Consider the following 14,249-nt stretch of genomic DNA (forward strand, 5'->3'; position numbering starts at 1 on the left):
GAGCCCATTTACACTTAATCTATTTTTGTGGTGCAGATCACCATAACACACAAATATGAATGGGCCCTTAAAGCTTGTAACTTTACTCTGTTTGCAACTGCTTGCAAAAACCAGGCAGCTACATACACACTGACAGCCTGTGTGTAAAGTTGAGATTTGACTAGATTTATAGAAAAGAAAGGAAGAGTGGGGTGTCCTTCCTCTGAGTCTGTTAGCTGCATATTTTTACAAAACAGCGACAGGGAGTGCAAGTAGGAAAAATGTGGCTTTGGCTAAAAGTGAAATATCCATAAGGCCTTGTACTCACGGGCAGACATGTCCGATGAAACCGGTCCGCGGACCGTTTTCATTGGACATGTCTGCCCGGGGACTTCTGTTCGATGGCTGTACACACCATCGAACAGAGGTCCGCGCGTAAACAATACGCGGTGTCGCCGCGTCGCTGACGCGATGTCGCCGCGACAATGACGCGGCGACGTGGGCGGCCTGCCTTTAAAATGCTTCCACGCATGCGTCAAAGTCATTCGACGCATGCGAGGGATGGCGGGCGGCCGGACAGGTACGGTAGGTCTGTACAGACGACCGTACATGTCCGGGCGGACAGGTTTCCAGCGGACTGTTTTAAAGCAAGTCCAGGAAACAGTTGTCCGCTGGAAACCTGTCCGATCCACCCGAAAATGGTCCGCTCGGGCCTACACACGGCCAAACATGTCTGCTGAAACTGGTCCGCGGACCAGTTTCAGCAGACATGTTTGGTCGTGAGTACGGGGCCTGAGATGTTTTTTTTTTCTCCTGATAAAAAAAAATAACCAAAAATGTATTGAACTAATAAAGGAGATTTTTTTCTCTCTATTAAACTAATTGTATTACCTCTGCTGACACATCACACCTACTAGCCAGAGTGAAACCAACATAAAATTCTGTTTAATTTATTCTGAGAGAATGACTAACAAAATTAGCAAATAGACATGATTGTAAATAGCTAAAAGGAAAATGAACTCCAGTTTGAAATAATGAGGGCAATCAGTGCTAAAATAAAGTGATCGACATTTTGCATTTTAAGAAAAGCAACACAGCCTGCAAGTTCCAAAGGCTTTGCAATTTCATAGCAGGAAAGTGAGAACCTGAAAAGAGAAGACATACAGATTTCCACACTTGGGAATACATGGTGGAGACCCAGCAGGGCTTCCCTGCAATTGGCTACAAACGGTAAGTCCCATTGACAACTCCCACAGCTATTCGCAGCTACACCCCTCCCCCCCATGTAATCGCTCATGGAGTGATTACCTGCAAATGATTGGCCCTGGACGCAGACTGTGAACCCAGAAATTACAATAAACTCGTTACTTCCATGCTCATTTATTGCAGAGGAGATCTGCCTGCATACAGTAGTTTACTACCATCCCAGGCTTTCCAGAGGAATTAAAAGGCCTGGGAACCATGGAGACAACACCTTCTCTGTACTGTAAAAGTGATTGGGTGCTTATAGGGCACTTAAACCCCCCCTGCTGCTCAAAAAATTTTCAGCTTTCAGCGCTGATGCATTTTGAATGATAATTGCGCGGTCATACAACACTGTACCCAAATGACATGTTTATCATTTTTTTCACACACATCGAGCTTTCTTTTGGTGGTATTTAATCACCACTGGGGTTTTTATTTTTTGCTAAACAAACAAAAAAAAAGGAACATTTTGGGGGGTAAAAAAAATCATGTTTTGTTATAAAATTTTGCAAACGGGTAATTTTTCTCCTTCGTTGATATGCGCTGATGAGACGGCAATGATATACGGCACTGATGGGCACTAATAGGCACAGATAAGGCAGCACTGATGGGGACAGATAAGGCTGTACTAAAGGGCACAGATAATGCGGCACTGATGGCCACTGATATGTGGCACTGATAGGTGTTACTGATAGATGTCACTGATAGGTGGCACTGGTAGGGGACATTGATAGGTGGCACTGGTGGGCACTGGTAGGCGGCACTGTTGTGCACTGGTAGGTGACACAAGTGGGCACAGATGAGCTGGCGGCAGCTCTCCCTGATCAGGACCAATGTCCCTCTGACAGCCGCCTGTGATTGGCTTTTTTTTTCTCCTCACGCTATTAGCTGATCATGTGGTAAGGGGTCAGGATCGACCCCTTACTCCGATCTGTGATCCAGCGAGTCTGATAGACTGGCTGATCACAGAGCGAACCGCATGCACCCCCTGCAGCGGGCGCGCAGGCGGCTAGATCATGGGAGGACGTCTATTGATGCCCTCCCGGCAAAGTAGGTCCACGCTGTAACCATCATTCGGCTATAGCGTGGATCTGAAGCGGGTAAAAAACATACCTTGGTAGACAAGGAGTTAAAAAGCTAGGATAAATTTGATTGCCATTGTACCTAGCCTGTTTGAGCCATCTCCGTTGTTCTTGTAAATGAAGGCCCATTCGATAAAATATTCCTGATAGCAGCCTAAAAAAGACTTTGCATCAGAAATATTTTTATGCATGCTAAAAAAACGTGCCAGTGTAACATTTCCACTCCCTCTCCTCTTCTTCTTGATGACACAAAAGTGCTGTGTAAAACATCACTTCTGGGTCTCTGTCCCTTTCATTTTTCCCAGTCTATGAGGCTAGGGAAGAAGCTGATGGAATGCCAACTTCTTACTGAGTGAGCAGTGTCAGGGTACTAGCTCCATCTCTGACAGATTCCCGCACATGCCCAGTAGAATGACATTTCGGCGCATGCCTGTGCGTGGTTTGCGCGCACGCATGCGCGGTACGGCAGCGCGCCGTGTGCGTGGAAGCGCGCACGTGCACGTATGCGGCAACCCTGGGGCCAATCAAAGGCCGGACATTCCTATTTAAACCAGCAGCCTTCCCTGAACAGGTTGCTGGTTTGTCTTCAGCTCCTATGTGTTTACCTGTTGCCGTACCTGCCTGTTTTGACCCGGAATTCCTGACGACTCTCCTCTCAACTGGAACCTCTGACCCTTTGGCTAACGTTACCTGGATTGCTGTTGTCTCCTGCCCCTTGACCTTGGCTTGCTCTCATGGACTCCCTCTGAACTCTCCTGCCCTTGACCCTCGGCTTGTGACTCGGATTTGCCCTCATCTCCTGTGGACCCTACCAGACTCACCTACCAGTTCCTGCCTGACCAACGCTTGTTTCCAGTCTTCTGCACCTGCCCTGCTACTGTCAGCTGCACCAAGTCTTCCTGCCAGCTCCCGGCGCCGGTGCCTCCTTGTGCCATCCCTCCTCTGTCCCAACTCCAGGGAGTGGTCTGCACAGGGTCGCAAAGGTGAGCCGCCCTCAGCATCTCGGTCTCGGTGAGTACAGGTTCTGACAGTACAAACCAGCCAGATGTCTGAGACCGACAGGGCGCGCTCACCCTTTGAGACGCTGTGCCAACAGGTCTCCGCCTTAACAGAGGCAGTCCAGAAGCTTCAGGAAGGCTACCTCCAGATTGATGGCCGCCTCCAACAACTGGCCGGTTCCCCAGGTCCATCCACTGCGGCCCTAGCCTCTTCACCCGGACCTTCTGCTGCCCAAGCTCCTGCAAGCCCTGCCATGATGGGGAGTAATCCCGAACCCCGGGTCTCCATGCCCGAGCGATTCTCAGGCGACCGCCGGAAATATCGGGCTTTCAAGAATGCCTGTTCCCTTTACCTGGCCTTGCAACCTAGAACTTTTGCGACCGAAGCTGTTAAGGTTGGATTCGTAATCTCTCTCCTTTCTGAGGAGCCTCAAGCATGGGCACACTCCTTAATGGAACAACGCAGTCCAATACTTGACTCTATGGACACCTTCTTCACCCACATGGAGAAAAAGGACGACCTGCTGTGGTCTCGTGGGAAGATTTTTGTTCCAACAGAGGCAAGACAGTTAATCCTCAGCACCTTCCATGATCGTAAATTGGCTGGCCATTTTGGTACCCGTAAAACTTCCGAACTGATCTCTCGCTCCTTCTGGTGGCCTAAATGGAGGTCCGACTGCAAGGATTATGTCTCTTCCTGCATTCGCTGCCAGCGGAGTAAGGGGCCAAACACGAAGACCTGGGGGCTGCTGAAACCCCTTCCTATCCCAGAACGGCCCTGGATTGACATCTCCATGGACTTTATTGTCGATTTGCCTCCTTCAGCCGGGTTTACCACGATCCTAGTCGTGGTGGACCGTCTGTCCAAGATGGCGCATTTTTTGCCCATGGTGGGTACGCCCTCCGCGGCAGACACAGCCAAAATCTTTTTTAAAGAGATTATCAAGCTCCATGGAGTGCCCAAAAGCATAGTATCTGACAGAGGTACTCAATTCACATCCAAATTTTGGAAGGAACTTTGCAGAGCTTTGGAAGTGAAGATCTGTCTGTCCTCGGCCTATCACCCTCAAAGTAATGGCCAGACAGAGCGCACTAATCAAACGCTAGAACAGTATCTACGATGCTTTTGCTCAGTCTCCCAAGACGATTGGTCCTCCTTGTTATCTACAGCCGAGTTCGCTTACAATAATTCTATACATTCTTCCACAAACCAAACCCCGTTCTGGGCTAACTTCGGTTTCCACCCTTCCTTTTTGCCGGACTCCATCCCGGAAACATCTGTGCCAGCGGTCCAGGAACGTGTGACCTGCATCCAGCAAAACTTTCAGAAGTTACAGGAAAGCATGCAGCAAGCTCAGCAGGACTATAAGAGGTTCCATGACAAGGGGAGGAAGGATTGCCCTGTCTTCAAAGTGGGTGAGAAGGTCTGGCTATCCGCCATCAACCTCAAGTTACCTATTCCCTCTCGGAAGCTGGGTCCAAGGTTCATCGGGCCATTTGAGATCAGGCGAGAAATCAACCCAGTAGCTTTTGAGTTGGCTTTACCCAGGTCCTACAAGATCCACCCTGTGTTTCACGCCTCTCTGCTTAAGCCCGTTGTGTCTGACCCCTTCAACGGTAGAGAAGAACTGCCACCTCCACCAGTGGAGATTGAGGGTGAAAAAGAATTTGAGGTGGAGGCTATCTTGAGCTGCAGGAAAAGAGGAAGGCAGTTGCAATACCTTATAAAGTGGAAGGGATATCCCCCTGAAGATAACTCTTGGGAGCCTTCCCGGAATCTCCATGCCCCTCGCCTGATTCGGGCCTTTCACCTGGAACACCCGGAGTTAATGACCAGTTTGGGCGTCTGGAGTCCGCCCCTTGGGGGGGGGGCACTGTCAGGGTACTAGCTCCATCTCTGACAGATTCCCGCACATGCCCAGTAGAATGACATTTCGGCGCATGCCTGTGCGTGGTTTGCGCGCACGCATGCGCGGTACGGCAGCGCGCCGTGTGCGTGGAAGCGCGCACGTGCACGTATGCGGCAACCCTGGGGCCAATCAGAGGCCGGACATTCCTATTTAAACCAGCAGCCTTCCCTGAACAGGTTGCTGGTTTGTCTTCAGCTCCTATGTGTTTACCTGTTGCCGTACCTGCCTGTTTTGACCCGGAATTCCTGACGACTCTCCTCTCACCTGGAACCTCTGACCCTTTGGCTAACGTTACCTGGATTGCTGTTGTCTCCTGCCCCTTGACCTTGGCTTGCTCTCATGGACTCCCTCTGAACTCTCCTGCCCTTGACCCTCGGCTTGTGACTCGGATTTGCCCTCATCTCCTGTGGACCCTACCAGACTCACCTACCAGTTCCTGCCTGACCAACGCTTGTTTCCAGTCTTCTGCACCTGCCCTGCTACTGTCAGCTGCACCAAGTCTTCCTGCCAGCTCCCGGCGCCGGTGCCTCCTTGTGCCATCCCAACTCCAGGGAGTGGTCTGCACAGGGTCGCAAAGGTGAGCCGCCCTCAGCATCTCGGTCTCGGTGAGTACAGGTTCCGACAAGCAGATGTATTCTCTAGTGATACGTTTTTAATCAAGTTTATTTCCTGTAAGCACGTTTTGACTGGGGGGGGGGGGGGTTTACAGTAGTATTAAACGGTTTTACACTATGCTGTTCTCCCCTTTGCTTACTTACACGGCCGCTTTGCTGCACGCATGCATTTCCAGTGATGGAGTGTAACAGTGCACCAGGGTTATCTGTACAGTTATCCTTTGATTGGTCTCTTGGATTGGGAACTAATTAGATTATCATCACCTGACACCAAGGAGCATACTGCTTGGAGTGGGCCTTTTTGCATTGGGACTCAGAGACACATTTATGTATATATGTTAAAGGGGTATTACAAACACCTTGGATCCCTTGCATTAAATACATTATCATTTGCAGATCATGAATATCATGTTTAAGAAGAATAGTAGATTCTCCAAGCGCTGTTAGGCCTCGTACACACGATAGGTTAACCAGAGGACAACGGTCTGATGGACCGTTTTCATCGGTCAAAACCGATCGTGTGTGGGCCCCATAGGTTATTTATCCATTGGTTAAAAAAAAGCCAACTTGCTTTAAATTTAACCGATGGATTCCTAACCGATAGGTCAAAACTTGGGGCATGACCATCGGTTAAAAATCCATGCATGCTCAGAATCAAGTCGACGCATGCTTGGAAGCATTGAACTTCATTTTTTTCAGCACGTCGTTGTGTTTTACGTCACCGCGTTCTGACACAGTCGGTTATTTAACCGATGGTGTGTGGGCGCGACGGACCATCAGTCAGCTTCATCGGTTAACCAATGACAACGGCCCTTCAGACCCTTCTCATCGGATGAACGTAAAATTCTCCTAAACTTGTACAAAAAATGCTCTATATGAACGTTTTTTACGCCAAAAAGAACAGACGTTTTTTTAAGCCCAGTGTGCATGGAGCCTTAGAGATGATTGGTAACTCTAGAAAGGTTGTGTCTGTTGGAAAGATGGGAGCTACATCCGCTACCAGCAGTGACAGTGAAGAAAGGCGAAAAGACTTGAACTCCTACCGTCTCATTCACGACAAACCACATCCCAGTGAGAAAGTATCAGGCATACGAGGGAAAGCCCTTTGAAGAACGCAAGGAGTTTTTAAAGAACCATGACATTTGCTTTGGCTGCTTCACATCCACAGAACACTTTGCCAGAAATTGAAAGGCTACAGTTAAGTGCACAAATATAGCAAGCTACGTCATGAAGCACTTTTAGAGAAAATCAATATGTCTGGTGAAATTGTTTCCTCGGGGACAACCAAGAAAAGCTGTCAGAATGTATGCTGTTTTAGACAACCCAACAGTCATTTGTTTGCTACATCATTTCTTTGACATGTATATACAAAGTAATGTCCTACACCTTGCACACATGTGCTGGCACAGTAGAAACCATAGGAAAATTGCCCCTGCTGCAGAATTTATTTTATCAAACATAAAAAAGACTGAAGGAATTAATCTTCTTACACTTACTAAGTACAATTAAATAGGTATATGCATAAAAAGGTATAAGAGTGCACAACTGATCTTTGTAACTATCCTTATGCACAAAAGACCAAATTAGGCCGCATAATTACGTTTGCTCTTTGCACCAATAGAAACATACCGTAATTAAATTACTGTGTATACTTTCAAATGATTGTAAAGCACTGATTGTCAGTGGTACGGGATCTCAAAACAGTGATCAAGTCTATATTCGAGAAGAATCTTAAAAATGCGCCAGTAAAACAATATCTCAAATTAATACTGATGGCAACAAGACTGAACTTTTAATCGGTGTCCAGGAATCTACTAATGATGAGATCCTGTATGACAATACAGAGATCTATCAGTTCATGGATGGTGTAACTACCAACTCTAAATCACCATCTATCTTTGGTAGATACTACAGAGTAGTATCAATCATCATCAATGGATGTACACCTGGTAAATGCAAAACAAATGTTTCTTCTCATAGAAAGTCCCAGTGATAGCCCCAAAGGCTGAGTTCAGTTGAATATCAATCTTCTAAGATCTAAGTTGACATGGCTCAAGCAACACACCAGAAATCCAGTCTACCCAATCTTCAAACAAGAAGAATCTTCACTTCACAGGTTAAAAGCATAGCCTCCAAAAAAAAAGAATCCAGAATTATTTCAGATTAACAGGAGGGATTTTTCCACTTCTACATCAAAGTGGTTACACATGCTTTGCCACCCATGGAGAAGTGATTTGATGCCTTCAAGGACGGTTTCAGTAATTAAGACTTCAATGCCAAGGCCACCCTAGATGATTTTTGGACATGCATATATGTTTTGCATGCTCTCTCTCGTTTCCTTTTAGTCACATCCTTTATTGACTGATTTTAGGTTAAAGTGAAATCTAAACATTTAGACAGTGTTCTGTCCCACATATTCATATATTTGTTGTTGTTGTATTGAACTTTATTAGGTTATCAGGCTATTGTTTGATGTGTGCTGACATCTTGTGGTTATTTTGGGTGACTGCAACTTGTTTACTGATGTGATTTGGTATCTGCCTCTCTCCTCATGTTTGGTGCTACTTAGTTTAGTTTATTGTTTTTCCTCAGTCAGTGTTATGACATCGGAGAGACAAAGCATAAGAAAGTCACTTTTTACACTTCAAAACACTGGGAAAACATCCTATATACTGCAATTATCTGAAGTAAAATTGCATTGGATTTAACTTCCGTGTCTCGCTGAGGAGTTAGTTAAGCTGTCTGTGGATGGTATTAAAGTGGTTGTAAACCCACTTTTTTTACTTTTACCTACAGGTAAGCCTATAATAAGGCTTACCTGTAGGTAAGGAGAATATCTCCTAAACCTGCACGGTTTAGGAGATATTCCCCTCGCAATGCGCCGCTGATTGCAGCGGCGCATGCGCAGGGGGGATCTACGGCGAAAGGACCGGCATCCGCCGGACCATGCCGAATTTAAATCTCCCGCGCACATGCGCGGGAGTGACGTCATTGCCGCTCCAGCCAATCACAGCGCTGGAGCGGCGATACCCGCAAGACACGCTGAGTCAAGATGATATCTCGCTTGGCGTGGACCAGGTAAGTTCTACACACCTCGTTCCGAGGTAAGTATTTCATAATGAGCTAATATGCGGTGCATATTAGCTCATTATGACTTTTGCCTTGCAGGAGAAAAAAATTAAAAAATTTGATGTGGGTTTACAACTGCTTTAAGTCAGCAGATGACCATACTTTCTGGATAGACTGGGTGTAAGGTGGTATGTCATTACATAGACAATTTAAAATAGAACAATCATCATTCCCACTTCATATCCAATCCGTGTTTAAAAAATAATATATATTTATTCTTACCTGTCAACTGAAGGCAGCAAAGAAATAACAGCAAGGGCAGAAAGTTTTCTTCTCTCAGGCTGTGTAATGTTATCCATTCGATCCACCCACATTTCAATTGCATTACCAAGTACTATGTTGGCCTACAGATTAGAATAAAAAAAACAAAAACTGAGTGTTCTTCAGAACTCACCCTGGATTGAAGCAATAATCTGTCCCGTCTCCTGGGTCATTCGTATAATAAACAGGCTAAACAAACAGTTTTAACTGATCAGCCCAGGATGCGATAAAAGCCATGACTGCATAATTATTCTAGCAGTAATTCCTAACAAAATAAGAAGAAGTGTGTTCTAATGCAGCCCAGAGGCCTTTTCTTTTGTAATTAGTGGATGAGAACCCATTTCGCTGAATGCTACACTGCATTTATAGTGCTTCTCCTACAGAACAAATGAAAAACTTAGACCTTATCATTTGTCATGTAAACCAGAAACTCTAACCTCATTACCTGAATGTTTCTGGAGAATTGTGCTGCAATTATATGTTCTGCTCTTTCTAATGATAGCATAGCTGTAAGGTATATACAAGCTGTGTGAAAGAAGATGTGATCAAGATATTTAACTGAACACAAAGGCAATTTCAAATCAGGTAGCATGTAACTTTCATGAAACTGTCTGTTCTATCTGTGCTTGCACATGAAAGTAGTGAATGTTTAAAGGGTAATTAAGTTCATCAATGGGTTCATCTAGTCCATTTGTGTACCTCTTGACAATTAAAATATGTATGTTTTTATGCTGTGTATGGTACAGACTTTCATTTTTTTTTTACTGTTTGCAAATCAGTCTCACTCTAGTGCAGGGGTCTCAAATTGGCAGACCTCCATCTTTTGCGAAACTACAAGTCCCATGAGGCCTTGCATGGCTGACAGTTACAAGCATGCCTCCCACAGGCAGAGGCATGATGTGACTTGTAGTTTCGCAACAGCTGGAGGGCCAACAGTTTGAGACCCCTGATCTAGTGTATTCATTTTTCAGCATGTATGTAGACAGCATTTTAAGCACTTACAAATTACAGTGCTGCTCCCTTTCTCAACATAGTGCCCCACATTTCTTTTTTTTTTATTCAGAAATAGATCAGGCTGAAATCCTCTATTTTCACAAAGCTAGGTTTGCCACCCTACCCTTCTTGTGGCAATGCTTGAAACACTGAGCAATGGGATGAGCTAAACCTGCCTGTTTTCCCTTTACCAAGGTTTCAGGTTTTTAGGGGTATCAAGCAAGGCAAGATAGGGCAGTAACATTTCCTTATAAACATATGACATAATATCAGAGGATACAGACACAAATTGGATAAGAGTCCAAGATAATATTAATGGTTTGTAGCACCCTCTCGTGTGCTACTAGTAGTGAGAGTAGGCAAACTATACTCTCTCCGTTTCTAGAATGTTGGAGAACGTTCTAGAAGATAGTGGGCGGAAGCTAGGAGGGGGTTGCCTCGAATATTTAGGGTCCCTTAGCCAATACCTAGGAGTGGGCTTGGCAGAGGACTAGGGAGTTGTTAAATAGTAATAAGCCATGCCAGTCAGGGAGTCGGGTGGAAGATAAATAAGCAGTACTGAGGAGAGGCTGTCGGTGGCTCTTCAGGGACACCTGCTGGGAGGGGTTTTACCTGGGGTTGGAGCTCAGGGGGCTGATCTGGAAGGATCACAGGAGGCAGTTGGAGGCACCCTAACAGGAGAGGCAGCAGGGGCAAGGAGAGACAGTAAGTATATCAGCACAGTGAAGGGACAGATAAAAGGAGCTGTAGCAGTGCTTTCTTAAAGACAGCAGCGTACCCTCATCCAACCTTGCCCTGGGGAAACTCCATGTGTGCCAGTCAGGAAAACCGGGAAGAGAAAGCAACCAGGTGGGCTTGTGGAAGCCAAGTGGACTAGCATTTTGGCAAGCAATAGAGCTGGGATCAGTGTCTACAGGGAAGCAGAAGGTGGCGAGAGATGCTGTTCACTCCACATGTGCTACTTTGGCAATGGATGGCAAGTTCCTAGCCTGTAATGGGCTGTTGCTAAACTAACAAGTGACTGTTAGTTACTCTGTGAGTGATCCAGCAGAAGCTGTACATAGGAAACTAAGTTTGTGCAGGAAGAAGTGGAATCTTTAAATAGGGAGGAAGTTGTCCCTGGTTGTGTGTTGAACATTTCCAAGTTGGGCATCCCATAATCTCCTACCCTATCAAAGTTTTCATCCCCTAAATAAAAAACAAGCCAAAGGACTGATTTCTGAGTTTGAATGTAAGAAGGAAATGCTGTGTGAAAGGCTGTGCAGCAGTGGGGAGCCCTGACATCAGCGACTCCTATTGGGGAAGTGCTACATGTGTGTTTCAGGAGCAATGTCACTCCCCTTTCATCAGAGTTAAAGAACGAGCAAAAAACAGCGATGATAATAAAAAAAAATAAGAAAAAATGTCCTTCATCGCTTTTCTGTAATTATTTATTATCCTAGTTGGTATTTATTCATCTGTCACATACATTTATTTAATTAATTGTTCGTTATAAGCTTTTTTTTTAATGAAGTTGATTTTGTTTATTCAATTTTTATTTTATATTATTAGATATAGTAACACTTTTCGCTTTAGCATTCTATCACACAATTTTCTTATTAGCACTTTTACTGGATTCTACCTTCTGTTCACGCTGACTTTGCCTACCTGTCTTTAACTTCTGCAAGGCTCCTATCTCCTTGCTAGTTCTGACAGACACCTCCTCCAATGCCCAGGTCTTTCCATTTCCTCTCCCACCTCCCCTGTCACTTAATCTGATCAGCCATGCCAGAGTCGCCCTCCTTAGATCCCCAGGAGTTGTCCCCCTCCTATCCTCCCTTGCACATACTTTTCCTCTTAAACCCACAGCTATCCTCCATTGCTGCTCATTAACAGATGTCAGGTTGTTCCTCCATGGAAAATACTGTTTCTAATATAGGTAATCCTCTTAAATTGGTTACTTTATACTTCATGGCTGTCGTTTTCATAATAATCATGGTACAAACTTTGGTTGTTAATCATTATTTGATACAGATCTATAAAGTAGCTGGTTTTTCTGAGTCCATCCAAGTTTGTTGAGGTATCTTTCTGTGTGCACCATTCTGAGTATGGTGTCCAATTTTTAGATATCAATATAGCTGCTCCTACAGCTCTGATACAAATATGAACCCTATAGGAATTCATGAGTTTTTTGCCCTGTACACACGATCGGAAATTCCGCCAGCAAAAGTCCGATGTGAGCTTTTGAACAGAAATTCCGACCGTGTGTATGCTCCATCGGACTTTTGCTGTCGGAATTTCTGCCAACAAAAGATTGAGAGCCAGTTCTCAAATCTTCAGATGGAAAAAATTCCCATCGGAAAATCTAATCGTCTGTAGCAATTCCAACGCGCAAGATTCTGACGCATGCTCGGAAACAATTCGACGCATACTCGGAAGCATTGAACTTAATTTTCTCGGCTCGTCGTAGTGTTGTACGTCACCGCGTTCCTGATGGACGAAAGTTCCGAGAACTTTTGTGTGATCGTGTGTATGCAAGCCAAGCTTGAGCGGAATTCTGGTGGAAAAACCATCCAAGGTTTTTCCAACGGAAAATTCGATCGTGTGTACGCGGCATTATTGTTGTGACAACTTTTGTCATGAAAATAGTCTTGGCAGCTCCTGCTTTCCTCTAAATCCAAACATAATCAAAGCTACTTAATCAGCCTCAGGTGACCACTGACCTATGTGTTCAACTACTGGGACCTCTTTTGTTAGGTATAGTATTTGCAGCTGCTGCTCTATATGCACACAGGCCAACTTAAAAAGAGCTCCCAAATAGTTTTATTTCAGCTGCTTGGATTTGTTTGGTAAACACTTATATGCTAGCACTTATCCCAATAGGAAATTTGTTTTATTTCAGCAGCTTTGTTTCTTAGTCTTTTTCCCCACTAGTCAAGTTTCATTTCAACAGCTGGATTTCTAAAGCTGGGTATACACCAGGTTTTTTCCGTTCAACCAAGCGGGTTGAAGGAAAAAAAAAAACAGAGAGTGTTGTACTTACACAATATTCTGACAGAGGGACTAACCCCCATCAACCCCCGCTAGAACACACTAATCGGCACTTGCAGCTATTAGCACTGAATCGGATGCTGGTTTTCCAGAATATTCGTTTGACAGAAGCCGTTCTGATTGTTTTTGGCCCGAGTGTATCCAGCTTCAGTGCTTTGTAATTATGTATTCAAGTAGCCAATTCATCTTTTTAAAGCAATTTGGTTTCTTCGTTTTCTTCAGAAACTTTTCCAGTAGTTTATCAGTCTTCTTACAGGAGTTTGGTTCTGAGGTGCTGGTTTACTAAGGCTGCTTTCACACCTAAGCTTTGGCGGCAAAGCAACGTTATTTGCAGCGGCGCTTTACCGTCATTTGTGCGGAGGTTTTCGGCTGCTAGCGAGGCGTTTTTAAGGGTTAAAAAAGAAAAAGGGTTGAAACTGCCCGTGGTGCTGCCCATTCATTTCAATGGACAGGGGCGCTTTAGGAGTGGTGGAGGAACTGTGTACACACTGCATCTTCACCGCACCAAAGATGCTGCTTGCAGGAATTTTTTTTAAAGTCCAGCCAGCACATCGCTTCAGTGTGAAAGCACTCAGGCTTTCACACTGAGCCTGCAGGGGAGCTGTTTTTCAGGCGCTTTAGAGGCGCTAATTTTAGCCCGAAAGCGCCTAAAAAATGCCCCAGTGTGAAAGCGGTCTAAAGGCAAATAGACTTTGCTCTTTGCAAGTGCAGTTGCTGAGATAAATAAGTTAAAGCTTCACTTTGCAAAGAATACCCAATCACATGTGGTGTTCGAAATGTTGTTGTATATACTCTCATGTGTATCTAGACATACATTTTCATCTGATTACTATGCACTTTGCTTATTCTTGTAGCCCTGTGGAAGGGGGTGGTGCTGGTGCTGCTGCCAACCATCCACTACCAGCCCCCCATAAAAACGCATTGACTGTTTATAGAAGACTTTTTTTTATCAACAATTAAAATGACCTTGGACGATTCTGGTCTGGCACGCCTTTCTGTATTTGTATG

The 14,249-nt window shown here is 45.1% G+C and overlaps 1 protein-coding gene across 2 annotated transcripts in view; it reads right to left on the reverse strand.

Moving 5' to 3' along the window:
• The window catches only part of IPO11 (importin 11), a 652,108-nt gene that overhangs the window by 204,888 nt on the left and 432,971 nt on the right, over window positions 1-14,249 (reverse strand). For both annotated transcript variants that reach the window (XM_040340423.1, XM_040340415.1), the window contains one exon: window positions 9,180-9,301. In XM_040340423.1, the coding sequence (XP_040196357.1) occupies window positions 9,180-9,301 (122 nt within the window). The remainder of the gene's footprint in view (window positions 1-9,179; window positions 9,302-14,249) is intronic.

This window comes from Rana temporaria, chromosome 1 (genome assembly GCF_905171775.1).
Source record: "Rana temporaria chromosome 1, aRanTem1.1, whole genome shotgun sequence".
Taxonomy (NCBI): Eukaryota; Metazoa; Chordata; class Amphibia; order Anura; family Ranidae; genus Rana; species Rana temporaria.